Raw genomic sequence first — 21,433 nt, forward strand, 5'->3', positions numbered from 1 at the left:
AGCAGAGATGCTCGCTCTCCTCGCCCACCTCCCCGGGAGGGAGCCCAAAACCACCGTGCCTCGTCTGGCCTGGGATCTACGGCGGAGAGCAGCCGGCCCGAGCCCCGGGCCACGCAGACACGCACCGCGGCCCCACCTATTTGCCCCTTGCCGAGGGTCGCTCTGGAGCGGGAGGCCGCGGGCCGGGCTGGCCTGTCACCTTCAGGACGGCCCGCCCACTCCCGCGCCCTCCGCCGAGGCTTCTCAGCGCGAACCGCCACCGCTCAGACAGGCCTCCCCGCGCTTCAGCTTTCCCGTGGCACCCTCCTCGCGCCCCGGCGCCGCGCCCCCTCCTGTCCATCCCGCTGGTACCTGCTGGGAGAGCGGGAGGAGCGGCGCCGCCATCTTCCCGCGGACTCGGGCTCCGAGCGCCGGGGGACGGGGCGGGGCCGCGCATGCGCACTGATGCGAGGGAGGTGCGCGCGCAGTTGTGCCGGGAGTGGGCGGGGCCGAGCTAGCACGCGCACGCGCCTAGCCCAGGCCGGGACGGGGCGGGGCTGGGGAAGCACACGGGAACTGGCACCCTAACCCGGTGTCGGCAGAAGTTTACAGCCCTTGGCGGGCTGTCGGACTTCGCAGTGCTGTCATCCCTCCAGGTCCTTGTCGATGCCCAGCCCCCTGCTAGGAATGCCGTTCCCTTCCCCATGCGCCTGGCAAACGCATTAGGAGGCCGTTGCCACCCTGCAGAGAGGTCGGGCTCCTTTCCCTGCCCCGCACGGCGCCCTGTTCCTAGGATTGCTGTGTGTCTGTGTTCGAATTTGGGTCTGCCCCCTTAGGGCTTCTGCTAAACTGGTTGCGAGACAAACTGTGCTGCAGCAGCACCCGCAACGCCTGGGGTCATTTCCCAGCTGCCACTTTCTAGCTGTGTGACCTTGGCAAATCACTTAAGTAGCCTCTCTGCACCCCTCTATCTCCACCCCCGAACCCCCAGCCCCTCTCCTCTTCTGAAAAGAGGGAATGGTAATGTTTTTGTTGATGTTCCACCTCTATGCTTCACACTGCCCTGCAAGGAACAGGCACTTGATGTTTGCTGAAGGACCGGTTCTGGAGGGGCATTTATTTATTTAGACATGCCATAAGAGAAAAATTCTGAGATGTTCTAAATTAAATTACAGGGGGCTGAACAGAAAAAGACAGACAGGCTGCTAATAGCTGGGGGCCAGCTAACAAGACTGTTCACACTCCTGAATGTATGTTGGAATTTTGAATTAACTTTCAGGTAGCTATTTCTGTGATTATCTAAAAGAAAGGCTAGGTGCCAGAGAACCCTAGGAGCCCCCTATTCTTGTTTACACACGACCTTTCCAGCCTTGCCCACCACCTACAGACTCTGCACCTATCCCAGAACCATCCATGCTTCACCTTCTCCCACTCTCTTTATAACCAATATAAACTCTTTCAAAACAACTTAAAGCTTTCTCCCCACTATCTGATGTGTAAAAATGCTCACCAACTCCAGGACTGCGAACGTGTTGCCTCTTCCACTGGGCACTGATGTTGATGGTTTAGACTCCATGCCCCAGGACCTGTTCTTTTTTCCTTGCTAGCAATGGCCCAATAAGCCCTTTCTTTTAAAAAGACTTTCAGCTGTGGAAGTTAAAAGTTTTGTTTAACAACACTTCTTGCCTTCCATTGGCTATTGATACCCACTCCTGTGGCCAGTTTCCACTAACAAGGTGAGGAAAAAAGGGCCAGCTGGCCAGCTGACCTTTGTGGCCCAAGGTTTCTCCAGGGCAGATTGATCTCCCCTTACCTGGTCCCCTGTGATGGTGGCTGGCTACCATTTCTCAGTCAGGCAAGCCAGAAGGCCATTTGATCTCAAGGGTGGTGGGGCATAGCTTCCTGTCCACCTGCTCTGTTCTGAAATCTCAGAAACTGCTGCTCTGGTATCCTCGGTGACTTGGTGTGCCTCATGCCATTCAGATGAGCACAGCATGATTTGTGATTGATCAATAGCCACTCACCCATCAAATAAATACTCCTTGAGCACTCCTGGCCTTGGCACAGGTACTCCAATATTGGACCAAGTACACCCACTCTACCCCCATCTACGGCCTAGAGCAGGGATCTTGCCCTGGAGCCTTGTCAGAACCACCCAGAAAGCTTGTTAAACACAGACTGGATTTCAGATTTTGATCTGGATGGGGACTGAGATTTTTGCATTTCTACCAAATTGATAGGAGATGCTGTAGCGGCTCACAATAGGCCCCCATTGTGAGAACCACTGGTCTACAGGAAGGAAATGGACATCAAATGATCATATGAGGCAACAGACCACTATAGACAGTCACTATAAACAGGGTGTGACATTTGAAGGTGGAGTGTGTATGCAGTGCAGGTGGGGGCTGCGGACCATGGCAGGCAGAGGGAGCTGAAGAGCTAAGAAGAACGGTGACACTGAAGTTCTGGAGCTCAGACAGGAAGACAGTCTCAAGTAAAGGCCAGGTTTATGAGACAAACCTGTGTCAAGAGCAATGCATTAAGACTATGTGGGATCTAGCATTGTCTTGAGACCGTCTTGCTCTCTGAACTCCAAGTTCTCAATCTCACCGTGCTCCTTTGCCCGTTTTCTGTGTGAAAAGCAACGGGAAGCTACCAGAGGGTTTTGAACATAAGCAGATCTATGTTCTAGAACAGTGACTCTGGATACAGTGGGCAAAACAGACTGAGAGGATAAATGGAAGCAAGTGGGCCATCTGGAAAGATGTAGCAGTGGTCGAGGTGGGGCTGATGGGAGGCTTTTAGCTGCCTTGAGCACTTTATCAGTCTGTGTCCTGTGAGGAAAAGAGAAGTCATTCTAGATACTTCAGAGAACATCTGATATAAAAGATTGAGTACAAAAGTATTGGAAAAAACGGAAGGGGCGTGTGATGTTACCTAAGATTAGTAACCACAGGAAGCTGCTAGCCCCTTTAGGGCTGAAAGTCAAAAGGGAAAAAGGTGTTACCCAAAACCAATAATCACTGGGTCCTCGCCAGCTACTGCTGTTTCTGCCATTGTTGCTCAAGTCACTGCTATTGTCACCACTAAGGCGTTGGCAGAAGCCTGAAGAAAATGGCTTCTCTCCACCTGCCATCCAACTTCCTCTGACAGGAAAACTGGTGGGCAAGGGTGTCTGGGAAATGAGTGCAGGCTTCCAGCCTGGGTGTCAGAATCTTTAGAGGAGATGACAACAGACTCTCCTGCATCTTCTTATCTGGGAACAGGCTTGGTGGTGCAAGTCACACATGGCTAGCCTGAGTGGCCTGGGATTCCTCTACTGCTGTGGCCCCATGCTTGGCAGTGATCAACCGCCCTGGGGCCTCTCTCACCAGAGTTCAGGGTTGCGCTGCCCAACATGGCGTAAATTTGCCACATGTAGCTATGTTCGTTTAAATTAATTACAATGAAATAAGATTAAAAATTCATTCCTTCATAGAATGTACACCAGAAGTGAAACCCAATGCAAACTACAGACTCCAGGTGATAATGACGTGTCAGTGTAGGTTCCTCAATTATGACAAGTGTACCACTGTGGTAGGGGATGTCATTGGTAGGGGAGGTTGTGTGGGTGTGGGGACAGGCAATATATGGCAACTCTCACTACTTTCTGCTCAGTTTTGCTGTGAACCTAAAACTTCCCTAAAAAAAATTTGTTAATTTTTTAAAAGTTCATTCTTCAGTCCCACCAGCCATATCTCAAGGGCTCACATGCAGCCAATGGTTACCGTTCAATGGCTACAACAGGTGGGGACAATCTCCATCTTCATGGAAAGTTCTCCAGGCAGGCAAACTCGAAGGCTGTGAAGGTGCTGCCCCAGAAGATGAGCTCCAAGGGTCTGAGCTAGTCTGACCCATCTTCACACAATCGTTTCCAGCATTTTCTCAATAGGCCTCGCTCTTCTCCCCTCACTAACTTCTCATCCTGCCCAGAGGTGAAAAAGGTGGACAATGTTTGAATCCCCTGCATGGCAAGTGAGTCTTTAGTTTCTGAGGCTGATAATCAACCCCTGATGAACCGTGAAGACCAATGCAGCCATCAGCCAAAACAGTCATGTTTAAAGGTCTGCCAACTTTGGCCAAAGAGAGAACAAAACTTGACAGAATTTCACTTCCTGGACAGACTTTTCACACTGAACATCTATCAATAGGCCATATATAATTTTCAAGTTATTTGGCTTATTTGTAACATTACTAAATTCAAAATTCCCAGTGTCCTAAATTTGATTACCAACACAAGTTTCTACATGAAAACAAGTCTCTTCAAAACAGAAACTGCTATGTGTGACTTTAAAAAAAAAAAAGCGAGTTATTTTATTTGAAAGAAAAATATTAAACTGAGAAATAATCACTATTTCCACTTGAGAGAATGAATTTCATTCCTCTGTCTTAGAGAGAACTAATGGCCACAGGAGTGGATCATCAGCTTCTTTATGGCATCTCAATTGTCTGTGCACGAGGCCCGGGTCCTCTAAAACAATTAGCATACCAGCGGAAGATGTGAAACCTTTTCACGCCAAGGATATTACGTAAAGATTTCATATTGGAAAATTTTCTCATATGTTCTTAGTAACTTGCAAACCAAAGAAATATGGCATCATTTCCTCTTTCTCAAAATAAGTTTTACCAAATTTGACTTATAAAACGTTTTGGGGTTAAAAAAAAGAGTATCAGGTTTTTGGCCAGTCTCTTACTGGCCTCTGGCTTCCAGGACTCAGGTTTATCCAGAGGAAACAGCTTGTGGAAAGGGGCAGGGGCTTAGGGAAACCACCAAGAAGCATTGGAACATTTTTCAAAGAAAATTGGACAAATTATCACATATGTTGACGTTTGAGCTTTTAAATGTAGATTGAAGTAGAAACAAGGTTTTATCAGTCATCTTGTTCTGGGGTAAGAGTGACTAAAGTTCATTCCTCCTGTGAAATCTCTTGAAGTTACTTTCCTTCCCGTCAAAATTACCCATCAACAGCTCCTTCTCATCTTCCTCGTGGGCCTTCTTCACTTCTTCCTTGGCCTGGATGTCATCCATCTCCCTTTCTGGGCCCTGCGGAAAGAAATGAAGACTTGGGTGGCTGGGGATTATACTTTCTGGGGGCCGACCAGGTGTTAGCATGCGACGTGCCCCTGCCTTCTGGAAGCCTCCACTTCAGCTAGGGGCAGCTGAATAAGAGCCTCCAAGGCTCTCAGGCCCTAATCCCTGGAACCTGTCAGTGTGACTTTATATGGAGGAAGGGTCTTTGCAAATGGGATTAAGTGTGTTGTGATGGCGAGATTATCCTGGATTATCAGATGGATCCTTAATTCCATCATAAGTGTTCTCATAAGAGAGAAGTAGAGAAATATGAAACACATAGAAAGGAGGAGAAAGTCACATGAAGATGAAGGCAGAGATTAGAGTGATGTACCCACAAACCAAGGAACACCTGACGCCCCCAAAAGCTGGAAGAGGCAAGAGAAGAATCCTCCCCTAGAGCCTTCAGAGGGAGCACAGCCCTGCCAACACCTTGATTTCAGCCCACTAATACTGATTTTGGACTTCTGGCCTCCAGAACTGTGAGAGAAGAAATCTGCGTTGTGTTAAGCCAGCTAGTTTGTGGTGATTTGTTCCGGCAGCCCCCAGGATATGAATACGTCCTCTTCTTTCTGTTCCCAGAGCACTAGGGCCCTGTCCTTCAACCAGCTGACCAGTGAATGGGCCATGAAAGGAGAAAATCCAGGGAATATAAAATAGGACAACACACTGGAAACTATTTGGCTGTAAGGGAACTTGTGACCCAACCTGTCCACTCCTGGGCTTATGTCCACTGAAAGACATGTACAGGAATGACTGTAACAGCTTTATGAATGAGGCCACAAGCTGGAAGCCACCCAAAGCAGCACGGACAGAGAATGGACACATACCTTCTGGAATATTCTTACAGGAAGAATGAGCTACTGCTGCATGTGATAATATGAATGTATCTCACGACCCTGCCTGGATGAGTAAATATTGGATGGCTCCATTTACATGAATTTCAAAAGAAAGTCAAATTGATCTATGGTGATGGAATCGCAGTTCCTTTGTGAGCCAGTGTTGGCTAGGAGGGGATGTGAGGAGGCTCCCGGAGCTCTGGTAGCATTCTGTGTCTTGATCTGGGTGAGGTGTTCATCAATAAAACTTCATCAAGCCCCTTCCTACATGTTAGATTCAAGTACAGAAATAAATAATGAAAGAAAAGTTAACTGCATTCATCATACCTTGGTTTCACCCCAAGTGGCCTTGCCAAAATTCTCAGCATACTCTTCACTGTCTGTGATGAGGAAGTTATCGAAAATGGTTCCAGATCTCACCTACAGATAAAAATAAGGCCTTCCTTGTTGATGGGAGACATATAACAACTTTCTACCAAGAAACAGTTGTATTTTGCTCAGTACTGAGACAATGATTAGCTCTCCAAGGCAGCATTTCTTAAACCCATTTCTGAAACGTCCATCCCCTCCAGGGCACAGGTTCTCAAACCTGACTGCCTACTAAGATCACCAGGAACATTTTAGAAACTCCTGATGCCTGGTCTCTGCCCTGGGGATGCCAATGTAACTGTTCTGGATGCTGCCTCACTGTCCTACGTGTGGGCCGTGGACTGGCAGCATCAGCACCACCTGGGAGCTTGGTGGGAGTGCAGACTCTCAAGCTACACCCCAGACCCACTGCATCAGGTTCTGCAATCCAGTCCTAAAGCTGATGGACCCACCGGTGACCAATTCCCAGGGGGCAAGGAGGCAGACAGGGAGTGCCCAGAAGGCTGGAAGGTCATCTGTTTTGGCCACGACTAAATGTCTCGGGTCCAGGTATAAATGCCAGGCACACAGCAGGACCTCAAGGAACAACGGCTATGTGAATTAAGGAGTTTAGGCTGAAGTTCAGTGTTATCAAACTAAAGAAAATAAAAAACCCAATGACCTGCCAAAGCTCCAGCCCGATGGCACCAATGTTCTCAAATTCTGAGAGGTCGTATTCCGTCAAATAGTTGGTGTTTTTCATCTTTTGATGGAGCCAAACGTCTTTATCGATACCCTCTGGTTTCAGGCCATCCTGCAACAACAAACCGTATGTGGTCATCCTGAGTGATACGGGCAGAAGAGGGGGCAGCCTGAGGGAGTCACGGGAAGAGGATGCCACCCGCGCACCTGGTATGGAGGCTTCTGCAGCATTGGTGCCTGCCAGTCCCCATCCAGTTCACTGTTCCAGTCGCTTGGTTTGTTGGCACTGGCATCCAGAAAATGCTTCTCCCAGTCCTTAAAATACATGCAAGAAAAAAAAACAGATTCTCAGATTTGAGAAAGGAAATTCTTAGCAACTGGGAGGCAGAGGCAGGCTTGTGACCCAGGTCCCTATTTCTCCATCACCTCCTCAATTTGGTGGTCGAAGAGCCAAGTGCCTGGGCCCCTCATCCCGCCAGGGGCCTCAGGGCTACGCACTGCTGGGATTTTTCTCCCTAATCCCCAAAGTGACTGCAGCATTTCCCCATGGTGGTTAAGTGGTGACTGATGGTTAAGTCTGTTCTACATCACAGTCATACACGGACTGTTCCAGAGAGAGGCTGGAAAACTGAAAATGTCCCAAGTTTTACCTGGGGACTGCTGAGTAGCAGGAGAAATGCAATTATTATTGAGTCCTCTTATAGATATATAGAACACTTGCACAATACAAACATATATACACACGTACACACAAACGCATATGTACACACAATACATATATACATGTACATATACACACATTTATACACACACATATGTACCTTTATACACATGAATATACACATACATTCATATACACATCTATATATAATACATAAAAGTATATGTATATACACATTAATACACACATATATACATACATATGTACACATATCTATATAGATGTGTGTATATGGTTTAGTTATTATTTAATGAGTGAATGGAGAAAAAGTTGCTGTGGATTAATGTCCATATAAACACATATAAAAGCATAAAAGTCACATGCAATGGTATTTCCTCTTCTAGAACTGAGAAATTGTAAAAATTTTTCACTTAGAGGGCAGCTTTTCCATGATACTCTGTAACTTCTCAGCAATCGATACATAGCAGGTAGTTGGCTCTCCTACTGCTTTTTGCCCCCACCCCATCTGGCCAACCGTGAGCCCCTATAGTGTTGGGATCCAGAAAAATGGTTACAGTTCAATCTGAGTAGCAGGCTCCTTAGAATCATGGATGATCAGATCATAAGGCCACAATGAATTAATTTGTTTAGGAGCTCACATGGAACTGAATATGGGGACAAAACAGCCAGTGTGGAAAGGAGCTTCTGAAAGGACGATTCGGCCCCTCTGGGGATCTGTCTCCACCCACACTGCTGGGTCTCGTCCTTGCAGCCCAGAGGGGCCAGGATTTCAGTGCCAAGACCTGTGTCTCCAAATGTGCAGCTGGAGGTGAGGGGGTAGAGACGGGGCAGGAGGAGGGGGCTGCAGGGTCAGTTTCTCTGTCATTCTGGGCTTTAAGTTAGTGCTCTTTCTAGGTGAAAACTCCTCTTTCAGTTTGTTTTAAAGGTAAGAAAGGGAGGGGGAAACTTTGCCCTTTTTTTTCTTGAGAAATGATGGAAAAACCTTCTACGATTGGGGTTTTACCCTAATCTGAAGGCATTTTCATTGATTGGACACCATGGATTCCAAATTCCTGGAACTTTGGATTATCTAAGAAAAAGAAAAGAATTGCCAAAAAATGTAATAGTCGAAAAGAGATGCCATTTTGATTTAATAATTACATTCTTTCCATGATAAAGTATTTGACTGTTAGATAGCAATGCCACTAAGTAGTTAGTTGTAAACATCAGCCTGGTACTCTTAATTATGGCAAAGACAACTGTCTACAGAAAAATGGCTCATATTTTGGTGCAGTGTTTGATGTTCGAAACAAAATGTTCCAACGATAAACAAACATAAACTGAAAAAAAAAAAAGTAGCTGTAAGTGGATAGTTCCCAAAAAGATTTATCCACATCCTAAATCTGGGAATCTGGGAATGCGAGCTTATTTGAAAAAAAAGGGGTCTTTGCAGATGTAATTAAGGTAAGGAGCTCGAGGAGGTTATTTGGATTATTCAGGCGGGTCCTAAATCCAATAACAAATGTCTTAATAAGAGATGGAAGAGACATAAGGAGAGGACAAGGCCATGTGGAGATGGAGGCAGAGATTGGAGTGATGTGTCTACCAGCAAAGGAATGGCCAGAAGCAACAGACGCTGGAGGAAGCAAAGAAGGATGCCCCGAGAGCCTTCAGAGGGAGTGTGAGCCCGCTGACATGTTGATTTCTAACTTCTGGATTCAAGAACTAAAAGAAAACATATTTTCGTCCTTTAAGCCCCCCACTTTGTGGTGCTTCATTACAGCAGCCCTGGGAAACTCTTACATAGCTGTTATGTTATGGTCAATAGTCACAAGTGTGAGGCCAAAAAAATACTTCATGTTCAAATGCAGAATAACAACAAAAAAATCACTTAAAAAAAGGTTGTTGGTGCCTTAACATTGGTTAAAAAGAACAAACTCTACTTGCTTTGATCTCAAATATTATAAAACTCTTTCACAATACCTTTGAAACGTGCAGATCTGTGGCTGGTTTCAGCACATATGCTCTGGGAAGAGCATTTTGATTTCTATGCTATCACGATTACCAGCCACTCAGCAATCGTACAAGACCTGGTAGTTACAAAGTTCACTCGTACGCTTTCTAGAGTTGTTTGGGGGAAATCCATACCTGAGGTTTGTCTTCTTCGTCCTGCTCCCAGTCCTTGGACTCTGCCAAAGACTTCTCCATCTTCTTCAGTGATGTCAGGTTCCAGTCATACTCAATGCTGCCAGATTCAATCGCTTGGCCATCGATTTTCACTTCATAAGTGAGATCTGGTCTTAAGATCAGAGTGTAGAGGTGTGTAAAGCCATCAACCTGAATGTTTTAGGGGAGAAATAAATGACAATGACAGGTTGCAAGGCACGTCTAAACATGCAATTGAAGTTGTCATCAGTCAAAGCCTTATTATAAACAGAAGAGGAGAGTTTCTAGGAATAGGGGTTGACTTGACAGTAACAGTTTGTCCTACGGAAGAATCACGCCTTTGCAGAGCACTGCTACACATAGCCCTCTCTTGAGCCTGTGCAAAGATGCTGGCTCCCACTGTAATCCCACAGGCAGTTATGACGGAGTGGTCCCTGTAACTGATGGGACCACCTCACTGTTTATAAAAAGTTATGTGGAAAATGACTTCCTGTCCTAGATTCTGAAGGATTTCAAATGAAGCCCACTCTATTTCTAACACAGGGGAGAACTTTCTGATGCTCTGAGCCGGCCAATAATTGAAGCTCCACGAGGGCAGGCTCACTGCCTCCTGGGTCATGGTTAAAAGCCAGGGCTGGATGCGAGCAAAGCATTCAACACCCCAAACATGCACTTAAGGAGGGGCAGGTGGGTGCCCGGGGAGGCTGAGGGTGCCCAGGATGTGCCCACCTGTCAGTAGCAGAGGGGACCCCTGCACCAGGCTCCAGCAGGGGTTCTCAGAGTGCAGCCCCATGACATCAGTATCAATGAGAAATGCACATTCCCAGGTGGGCGCCAACCTGCTGCATCAGAACCTGGTGGATCCTCTAGTCACTTTCACAGGCCCTCCGGGGACAGTGACATGGCTCAGGTTTGTCAGCCACTGTCCCAGCATCTTAAAGGGTCTGTATCAGGAGGGTTCTCTCCTGCCAAGAACCAAAAGCTAAAGGCCTCTTCAGTTCCATCTGTTCCACCCTGCTGGACAGGGCACTGCTGTCTACACGGTGGCCAGTGGCTGTCAGGGATCAACACCACAGACAAATAACTGCTTCTCCCCATGCTCTCCTTCTGCTCTCTGCTGCCTTTCTTTTCAACTCCGTTTCCTTGTTCAGACTTCAGGCTCCCTGGCCCTGTTGCTGGTGTCCTCCAAGACAGAGCCTCCTGGGGGATCACATCCACTCCCACACATACACGAATGGCTCCAAAAGGCATCTTTCAACCCAACCTTCAGCCTGAGCTTCAGACCCCAGTTTCCAACAGCTTACTGATACCTCTATCCGGATGTCTGCCAGGATTTCACACACAATCGTTCTAAACGTGACTCCCAGTCTGCCCCTCCTTGGCCTTTGTTTCCTCTCTTGATTAACAGCAATGCTGCTGAGAGTCATCGTCCGTATCCTCAGTACCCACATTCCAAACATCATCAAGTCCTCTGGACCCCACTCCTGAATTATCAAAACGCTCCCATGCTCTGCATCCCGCCAGAGCCTTGGCCTGACAAGCGATCACCCTGTTCCTCCACACACAAACACACACACCCAGAACATCTGAGCCATTTTTCTAACATGCAGATCAGATCTGCAGGACAGGTTCTCACCCTTTCCTCTCCAGCATCACAGCATGAATCAGAGCCCTGTGGAGATAGCGGGGTCTCCCCCCCATAATGCCAGGTAGCTGCTGTGAATCAGTGCTCCTTCAGCAGATGTGTCTTATTTTTCTAACAGGTTGCAGAAACAGTAGCACAGGCCTGAGGCTGTCCTCAGCCTGTGGGTGCCTCTCAGGGCCCTGTAGGTTTGCTGACCCTAGGCGATCATGCTTCAGCTTCCCAGGCACGGGACCTCGCAGCCTCCATCTTGTCGTCACTTTCTCTCCCATACACCTGAATAATTTCTCGGGAATCGATCACAAAGACCTGCCCTTTAGTCCAAACACTAAGTGGCCTTGGATGGTGAGCTCCCCCTTGCCCCATGGGAGGGATGTCAGGCCGAGGTGTGTATGTGGGGAACCACTGATCTCTTAGAACCACTATGTCAATGGCGGGGGTCAAGAGGGGCTGTGCTGCCAATGGAGACATATCAGGGTTTTGTTTTGTTTTTTTTTTTAGGCGAGGCAACTCTTGGCTGACCTCACAGACTGCAAGGACCTTGTCAGCTTACAATCCCTTATTTTATTTTATTTTTTTACACCTACAGCACCTGATCTTCCTACGTGGTCTCCCATCCAAGTACTAATCAGGCCTGACCCTGCTTAGCTTCCGAGATCAGACGGGATCGGGCTTGTTCAGGGTGGCATAGCTGTAGATACACCAGGGTTTTGTGAAAAGACCTAGTGCTCCCTTGCTTGGATTGAGACTGAATAAGGGACAGTAATAGACACTTCCCCTCCACACTGTCAATGATCCGGAGACACACTTGGGCCTTCCGATTCACCCACATTCATGAAGGCCTCCAAAGTTCTGGGCCTTGGAGGTACCTCAGGGGACAGGTCCCTCCTTCCTGGTGCTTACATTCAAATGAGGTGGGGGGATTATTAGGGAGCATTATTCCCCTCAATAGGCCCACATGCCAGGGACTTAGCACAAGCTGCTGCTTTGGAGAAGCCCCAGGCAGGGCCATTGAGTTATAAAGCAGGCCCTAAGACAAAGACAGTCATTTCACGGATTCCCTGGGTGAAAAGGTAAGAGTGTATGCTTTCATTTGAGAAATATTTCTATTTTTAAATGTTCTGGTATTTCTCCAGATTAATTTACAGGAATAAAGAAATAAAATCAGGACCATTTCATTCCTCAGTGAGGATGGATATGGTTGAAATGTGACCTACCTGTTGTAACCCTGATAGGGTAAATTATAAATTGATGTCATAGTTTACGATAAAAAGTGAGTGCCCTCCTGATGGGGAAAAACTTTAGAAACCAAACCAAAGTAGTGGACAAGTGTCTCTAAAGGGCCTGCTAAACTAGAAAGCAGGGACGTGGGGTATGTTTGCTAAGATCCATCCCTGGCTCATTTAGATATTTTAAGATCAAAACTATTTTCTCTAAACTTATGTTATCATTCGTCAAGGGTTAACACAATCATTGATTTGCATACAAAAGCATTTACCTTACACCTGATAGGTTTCTTGTTTGAGTGATACTGATTCTTGAAATGTAAAATGACATGAACTTTCTTGATATCGAATCCACAAATATCAGGTCCTACCAAAAGAAATAAACATTAGATGCTCTCAATTCCCTTCCATAATGTATCACCACAGGATACTCCCAACCATTCTCCTGAAATTATATCCAAGACACAGGCAGTTTACATATTCAGGAATAATCAGATATGCACATGGAGATATTTAAATGGACAGAGACACCCTTTTCAGTTCAAGTGCTTCTCTGTTCCCCGCAGCCACTTTGGACTCAAGTGTAAACCAGCATGTGAGTAAGAAAAGGAAGGTTTAACAGTCTGGTAAGCATCGACGTGCTGTCTGAGTCTGGTCAGTGCTCTGAAGCCCTGACCAGTGCACCTGCGCCCAGGTGAGGGCTTCGGAGCTGGACTGACTGGCTCCGACCCCAGCTCTCATTCACTGTGTTGAGACATATTTGCAACTATGCAGCTTCCTCATACCTCAGTGTTAATTTTGACTTCACAAAGTTATTTTGCCAATTAAAAGGGGTAATGTATTTAAAGCTCAATATTTGTTGTTATTATTATGCCCGAAGACCACACACATACACACACACACATTCTTAATGATAACTTCAAATCATAAACAAAAAAGAGACTGTGATTAGTTGGTAGATTCTGATAAGCTGTAAAATCTAGAAATAATCCCATTCAAAAGTTATCGATTTTTAAATTGGCATAGAGTTCAGTTCTACTCAGGAAATGGAATGTTGTAGGACACTCTATTCCCTTATCAGAGACTAAGGAGTTTTGAATATATTAAAATACTAAACAAGATTTGCAGGAGGAATCTGAAAAATTCGTCAAACCTTCTGAGGGAATTACCTTGCTGTAGCTTTGACCTTAAGCCTTAGGGAGATCCCAAGCATCTGGTTGTCTATCTCAGATCAAATTTTACCACAACCCAGCCTGCCCCCAGCCTGCACCTACCCTAGGGGATTCTGTGAGGAGAACTGTGCCAAAACACAAGCAGATGATTGCGATCTCTTCTACAACTTGCAGAGATGAACCTCCAGAATAAATGAGATCCAGGCTGCGTGTAAAGATGTTGCTTAAAGGATATCGATTTGCCAGAGTAGATATGACACTGAAGTTGGAAGTGGCGTCCAGAGAGACCGACAAAGAACAATGCATCTATCTTCTAGTTGTCAGAGGATGTGTGTTTATGTAATTTCCTTTTTTTGTCGGAAACATTCCAGTTTATTTATTTACTTTTTTTATTTTTTAAAATTTTTAGGCGAGGCAACCCTTGGTTGACCTCACAGATTGCAAGGACCTTGTCAGCTTTCAATCCTTTATTTTTTACATTTGACACCTACAGCACCTTGTCTTCCTACGTGGTCTCCCATCCAAGTACTAACCAGGCCCGACCCTGCTTAGCTTCCGAGATCAGACAGGATCGGGCTTGTTCAAGGTGGCATGGATGTAGACTCCAGTTCAATTTTTAAAACAAAAGTTTATGTGAACTATTTGTTTGAAAGTCTTCTACTTCAGGATTGAAACATGAAATTTATTTTTTCTTCAAAATTCCCTATTCGTAAGCACCCACACACTTTTAATATTAAATTAAGCTTCAGAACACTCCCAGACCAGACTGGAAAATCTGGACATTTTCTGTTAACAGTGATCATAAAATATTTACATGCATAACAGATTTTTGTAGGGTAGATGAAATAGGGTGGACATATGGGCTCTGAAGTCAGGCTGACCTGACTTGAGGCAAGAAATTTAATCTTTCTGAGTCTCAGTTTTCTCATTTGCAAGGTTGGGGTTGTGTTCTCTATTTCCTAGGGTTTTATAACATACTCTAAGATTGCGTGTGCAAGGCCCTTGGCAGGGGCCCAGTACAACATACTTCTCTCTTCCCCTTCAACACCAAGAGCCTCAGCAAGCTGTTCTCAAAGGGTAGTGCCGAGACATCACCAGGAAGTGTCCTAACAGTAACACAGTGGATTTGAGTAAAATGAAACTGAGTTAAAAGCAAAAATAATACAGAAAAAATATTTTTTAACTCCAAAATATGCTGCTTCACAATTCAGATGTAGCAAGCATATTAGATATATTTAAAGTAGTATTTTGGTGGATATTTGTGGTTTTGTTTACCAAACTTAATTCAATCAAATATTTATGAAATCAATTCTAATTCAATAGGTCATATTTTTTTGCCAGCTATCTCTGCTATCCTGTTTTAAGAGAACAACAATAACCAAAACCAAGATATGTTAATTTCTTTTTTCATCATAAATAAAGACTATTTCCACTCCAGGTTTTAAATTCAAGAGTAAATGCAAGAATGGCAGAGTAGAGAGAATTCTCGGTGGGGAGCTGTGGAGTCTGCGAAAACCGTGACTCTATCTAATGCTGTGATCTTGGAGAAGTCACCTCCCTCTCCAAAATGACAGAGAAGGGTTATATTTAAATCTAATAAATAATCCAATATCTAATAAAATGGAATATATATTTTTCCTACTTTCTACAAAAATACTATGACCAGCCATATATATAAATATAAGACTAGCATAACTAGGTGTCTGAAGCCTGATGCTGATCATGACAAATTCAGAGATAAGCATGGAAAAAATGAGGGAGAAAAATTCTGTGAGACAAACATGTCAGATGAGGGAAAATAATTTTAAAAGATGAGTTGCCAAATTTTGATTGTAGATGGTTATTTTCAAAATACATTTTAATTTTTAAAGGTATTTTTCACTTTTTTTTATTGTGGTAAAACACACGTAAGCTCTACAATCTTAACCATTTTTAAGTGTGCAGTTCAGTGGTATTAAATACATTCACATTTGTGCAACCATCACCACCATCCATCTCCAGAACTCTTTTCATCCTGTAAAACTGCAACTCCATACCCATTAAATACTAAGTCCACATTCCTATACCCCAGCCCCTGGCAACTACTACTCTATGTTCTGTCTCTATGATTTGACTACTCTAAGTACCTCACATAGGTGGAATCATTAAATATGTGGTCTTTTATGACTTGCTTCTTTCACTTAGAATTATATTCTCAAGGTTCATCCATGCTGTAAAAAGTACCAGAATTTCCTTCCTATTTAAGGCTGGATAATATTTCATTGTACGAATATACCATTTTGTTTATCCATTCACCTGTCCATAGACATGGGTTTAGTCCTCCAGTTTTGTTCTTCTTTTTCAAGATTGTTTTGGTTATTCAGGGTTCCTTGAAATTGCATCTGAATTTTAGGATGAGTTTTTCTATTTCTGCAAAAAAAAAATAAAAGTCACTGGAATTTTGATAGGGGATTTAATCTGTAGATCGCTTTGGGTAGTACTGACATTTTAACAATATTCGGTCTTCCAATCCATAAATGTGGGATGTTTCCATTTTTGTCTTCTTTAATGTCTTCCAGCAATATTTTGTAGTTTTCACTAAGTCTTTTGTCTCCTTGGTTAATTTGTAAGTATTTTACTCTTTTGGATGCTATTGTAAATGGAACTGTTTTTGTAATTTCCTTTTCAGATTGTTCATTGTATATAGAAATGCAACTTTTTTTTTCATGTTTACTTTGTATCCTACTTTGGTAAATTCATTCAACAGTTCTAATAGTTTGTTTGTGTGTGTGTGTGTGTGTGTAATCCTGAGGGTTTTCTAAGATTGTATTATCTTATATTATCTTATATTTTCTTATATTATCTTATATTATCTTATATTTTCTAAGATTATATTATCTTATATTATCTTTGTTTGCAGATGTGCAAAGATAATTTTTACTGTTTTCCAGTTTGGATGCCCTTTCTTTCTTTTTCTTGCCCAATTGCTCTGACTAGAACTTCCAGTACTTTGTTGAATAAAAGTGGCGAAAGAGAACATCCTTGCCTTGTTCCTGATCTTAGAGGAAAAGCTTTCAAGTCTTTCTCCTTTATGACGTTTGCTGTGGGTTCTTCACATATGGCTTTATTATGTTGAAGTGGTTTCCTACTACTCCTGGTTTGTTGAGTGTTATCATAAAAGGGTGTTGAATTTTGTCAAATGCTTTTTCTGCATCGATCATGATAAACATGGTTTTTATCCATTCTGTTGATGTGGCATATTATATTCGATCTGTTTTGCAGTCCAGGAATAAATGCTGGTTGGTCACAGTATATGACCTTTTTAATATGCAGCTGAATTCTGTATTAGTATTTTGCTGAAGATTTTTGCATCAATGTTCATAAAGGCTATTGGTCTGGTATTGGTATCAGGGTAATGCTAGATTCATAGATTGAGTTCAAATGTCTTCCCTTCAATTTTTTAGAAAAGTTTCAGGATTGGTTACTGTCTACTGTCCTTTCACTTCACCTTGCAAGACTCCCTTGAGCATTTCTTGTAAGGCAAGTCTATTGGTCATGAACTCCCTCAGCTTTCGTGTATCTGTGAATGTCTTTCTCCTACGCTTTCGAAGGACAGTTTTGCTGGATGATTCTTGGTTGGTTTTTTTCTTTTAGCATTTTGAATATATCTGCCCACGGTCTTCTGGCCTCCAAAGTTCCTTTTGAGAAATTTGCTGATCTTATTGAAAACCCCGTGTCTGATAACTCACTTCTCTCTTTTGAAAATTTGATTGTAATGTGTCTTGATGTGGGTTTCTTTAAGCTCACTGAGAGTTCATTGAGTTTCTTAGATGCTTATATCCATATATTTCATCAAATTTAGGATGTTTGCAGACATTTTAAAAAAAATATTCTCTCTCTGCCCCCTTTCCCCTTTTCTGTAAGGGGCCAGACAGTAAATACTTTTGGCTTTGGGGGCCATATAATCTCTGTTACAACTCAACACTCTGCCATTGCTGCTTGAAAGCAGCATCAGACAAAATGCAAATGAACTGAGTGAGGCTGCATTCCTGTAAGACTTCTTTTGTGGACACTGAAAGTTGGTTGCGTTTCATATCATTCTCATGTGTCAAAAACATTACCCTTCTTTGGATTTTTTTCAATCAATCAAAAATGTTAACACCTATTCTCAGCTCAAGGGCCATAACAGACACAGACTTTGGGCTGATCTGGCCCATGGGCAAAGTTTGCTGACTCCTCATATACTCAATACTTGGGTCTACATTAATGTTAAATAAATATCTTTATCTAAAGCACAATAGAACAGTACAGTTGCCTTTTTATAATATTAAAGAGGTTTAACAGTACTAAAAACCTTTGGTCAGATATATTCAATACTATTATTTTAGAATAGTCTAAGGATCCTACAAAGTGGGTTTTCAAGATCACTGGAAATGGTTGCCTTTTACTACTTGAACTCACCAAACATAATATAGTACTGGGACTTTCCACTCAGATTCTTCTGATCCACGTCTGCAGGGAAGACCTTAATGTAGCCCCCTCCACAGTCCATCTTCTGCTCATGTTTCACTGTGTACTGAATGACCAGCGTCTTCCCTTTATTGCTAAATGGTTTGAACCGGGCAGAAATGGCGTAGAATCGGCCATTTTGAGTGGTTTGCAGACCTTCAAATAAAAAGCACTCATGAAGGATTAGAAATGACACAGTGCTCAGTGATGCAGAGAATTAAATGTCTGTCTTTCCCCTTTGCCCAATAACAAACCTCCTAATCATCTACGTCCATCCAGTGCCCGTAGCTCATATGTACAATAACATACAACGGGCACACCACCAACAGGTTCCCTGCTGCCACAGCACTTCTATTTGATACCCTCAGAAGATGTTTTTGTACTTAATATACCACTATTGTCTTAGGTTATAAAAACACTTCAGCTCTGAATGACAAATATGTAATCTAGTTATGGATAAGGTTAATTTTGCTTCCATTCATCTTCCAAGGGGTGGGAATATACAAGGAAGTTTATGTAGTAACTGAATTTAAAAACAAAGCATTCTACTTCTTTTCCTTTATTTTCATCTTCAAACAAAACAGTAAATCGAGGACAGAGTGCTTATCTGTAAGTGTTTCACTACACTAGGTGAGCTGGCCCAGGGGTATCATTTGTGTGGTGGCTCTTTTTATAAATACACCATTCTTTTGTCATGTGAATTATTTTATATTTATTTTATAAGTTTAGGTGCTCACTTCAACACCAAAACCCCCTTTTTCAGTAGACACTAGGCTCTGTACCAAATCCTTATCTTAATACTGGAATTCATCAGATAAACCTGAAAATAGAGACAGTCTTATAACTCTTCTTCGCTGCAGACTCTGGCCTCATAGCTACCTATGCTGAAAGTCATCATAAGTGAGTCTGGCATTTTCTAGCAATATGTTCAACATGAACTCATGGCTGAATCTCCACTACCACACTTCTCTGTCCTCTATACTTTCCTTACTCTCCTCTTTCTCAGGGAATCTGTAGTCCCTCCCCCTCCCTTGGTCCCCACTATCCAGGCAATTCCTAAGGCCATGTGATTCACCACTTCCGTCTCTGTGTCTTACCATGCTCTTCAGCCACCCACATGGTCTCTCACCACCTCCCATCTCTGTCTAAATTCTATTTCTTTCCATCCATGGCTTTGTGTCATGGTCCCAGGAGACCATAACAGAAGGGGCCAAATTAACCAGTATCCCCAGTGCTTTGTCCATGTCTGCAATCAGCAGACACATGCTAGAGTGAATGAACTACACAGAATCTCAGGATTCCAGGTTGGAGGAAGGAAAAACATTGTGGAAAAAGACTCAAGCGATTCTAAGTGGGAACCCCTGCCCTTGGGCAAGCTTAATGGAATAACCTGTTTGTTTTCACTCCACTTTTGTCATATAGTCTGAATTTTGACCAGCATTTGGGGTCACCATGTAACTTATAAAACAATGCACATACAACTGAAAACAGAGGCTGCCAGAAAGGGCAACATTGGAGTAACAGGGCCAAGGCAAAGGTTGAATGAAAGGTGCCAAGGAGAAAAATTTTTCCTCAAAATCAGGGGTCGGCAAACTTCTTAAGGCCAGAAAGTAAATATTTTAGACTCTGTCGGCCATTTGGTCTCTATAGCAACTACTCAATTCTGCCTTTGCAGTACAAAAGCAGCCATAGACTATATGTAAACAAATGCGCGTATGGCTGTGTTCCATTAAAACTTATTTATGACACTAAAATTTGATATATTTCATTGAATTTTATATAATTTTTACATGTCACAAAATACTATTCCCCTATTTCTCAACAATTAAAAAGTGTAAAAACCATTCTCGGCTTGCTGGCTGTACAAAAAAATAGGTGGTAGATGAGCTGTAGTTTGTCCACCTTTGATCATCAGGAATGAGAGGAAGCCAGAATAGAGGTTATTCTTGGCACCAAGAGAGTGGGTGTACAAGGGAGGCCTCTGGGAAGGGGGCGCTGAAAGTGTTCCCTAGCTTGACCTGTGCGTACAGATGTGAACATTCATCCTGTTGTACCTCTAAGATCTGTTGACTTGACAGTACGTTTTACGTAGACTTTTTTCTTCTTAAAGTGAAATAAAAATGAAAAGTATCCTCTAATCGTTTTTTCCTCTGCCGTGTAGGGCCCTGGGGTCTTGCAATGCATACAGAGCCAGGTGATCTTGGGCAAGTAAAGAAAGGAGAAAACCAAAAATAACGCCCAAGCCTACCCAGCTGTGAATGGGTGCAAGAGGTGTTCTGGGCTGAGCCACACCTACCTTGAAAGGTTGTTACGGAGCGGGAGGGTGGAGGGGGGCGGGGGATGGAGGTGAGATGGGGAGGGTGAAAAGGTGGAGACAGTGAGAGAGAGAGAGAGAGAGAAACAGTGTGTGTGTTTAGCTTGATTTTTCTCACGATTCCTACACTAACCTTTGTCTTTCTCTTTATGGCCATAAAATTTCCCCGACGAGAGCCTAAAATGCCCAAATTGGGAGTCATTAGTGGACTGCACCCATCGGTTCCTCCAGCGCTCTGTGGGGGGAAACAACACCAGTTAGGGCTTAAAACTGTTTGGGTCAGGGGGAGGGTAGGGGGAGGGTCCCTCTAGCCTTCGCAGCTTCTAGGCTTCGCCATAGCCTAGACAGAAAAACTGAAGCATAAGGCGCTGGGCCGCCCTCCCAGCTCAGCCCCGGAGCGCGCCCCATTTCCTTGCAACTCCTCTCCCAAGCCCCGCCGCCGCCAAAGGCGACTCGGGCCATCCGCTCAGCAGCGGGAAAGCAGGGAGCTTACGCCCCCGCCAGGATGGGCATCACTCCTTCACCTCCGTCTAGAAACTCCTCCTGGAAGTAGACGGTGGCCAGAGCCACCCGCAGCACGCAGACCGCCCAGAGCGGGACGTGAACCGCGGCCATAGACTGTGCGCCGCGCTTTTTGTAACCAGCCCTTTGCTCTTAGTCTCCGCGGCGCGCCAGGCTCGTCCCGAAACTACAACTCCTGTCACGCCTCGCGCCTGTCATCTGAGGCATCATTGGTCCCCCGCGCGGTGCGCGCCGGTCCCGCTCCAGAACTACCACTCCCATGAC

General features: G+C 44.3%; 2 protein-coding genes, 1 non-coding gene and 1 pseudogene across 13 annotated transcripts in view; all 4 read right to left on the reverse strand.

The window, feature by feature from the left end:
• The window catches only part of EPS15L1 (epidermal growth factor receptor pathway substrate 15 like 1), an 88,586-nt gene extending 88,122 nt beyond the window's left edge, over positions 1-464 (reverse strand). For all 11 annotated transcript variants that reach the window (XR_005653898.1, XR_005653899.1, XM_039867712.1 and 8 more), the window contains exon 1: positions 352-464. Coding sequence is in view for 9 of the 11 variants with exons in the window: in XM_039867712.1 (XP_039723646.1) it covers positions 352-384 (33 nt within the window). In the remaining 2 variants the exon portion in view is untranslated. The remainder of the gene's footprint in view (positions 1-351) is intronic.
• A 4,373-nt stretch (positions 465-4,837) lies between these two features.
• On the reverse strand, positions 4,838-21,349 carry CALR3 (calreticulin 3). The gene is made up of 9 exons (XM_039867734.1): positions 21,172-21,349; positions 20,781-20,882; positions 18,286-18,489; positions 12,946-13,040; positions 9,788-9,976; positions 7,186-7,293; positions 6,959-7,090; positions 6,256-6,348; positions 4,838-5,062 (listed from the first exon to the last, which is right to left on the reverse strand). The coding sequence occupies exons 1-9, from the start codon at positions 21,260-21,262 to the stop codon at positions 4,919-4,921; spliced, it is 1,158 nt and encodes a 385-aa protein (XP_039723668.1). The 5' UTR covers positions 21,263-21,349; the 3' UTR covers positions 4,838-4,918.
• LOC120606682 (5S ribosomal RNA) lies at positions 12,028-12,146 on the reverse strand. Its single transcript, XR_005653946.1, has one exon. It is a non-coding gene; the product is annotated as a 5S ribosomal RNA (ribosomal RNA).
• LOC120606676 (uncharacterized) lies at positions 14,330-14,448 on the reverse strand (annotated as a pseudogene).
• Positions 21,350-21,433: the final 84 nt, after the last annotated feature.

Source organism: Pteropus medius, unplaced genomic scaffold, assembly GCF_902729225.1.
Source record: "Pteropus medius unplaced genomic scaffold, Ma_sr-lr_union100, whole genome shotgun sequence".
Lineage (NCBI taxonomy): Eukaryota > Metazoa > Chordata > Mammalia > Chiroptera > Pteropodidae > Pteropus > Pteropus medius.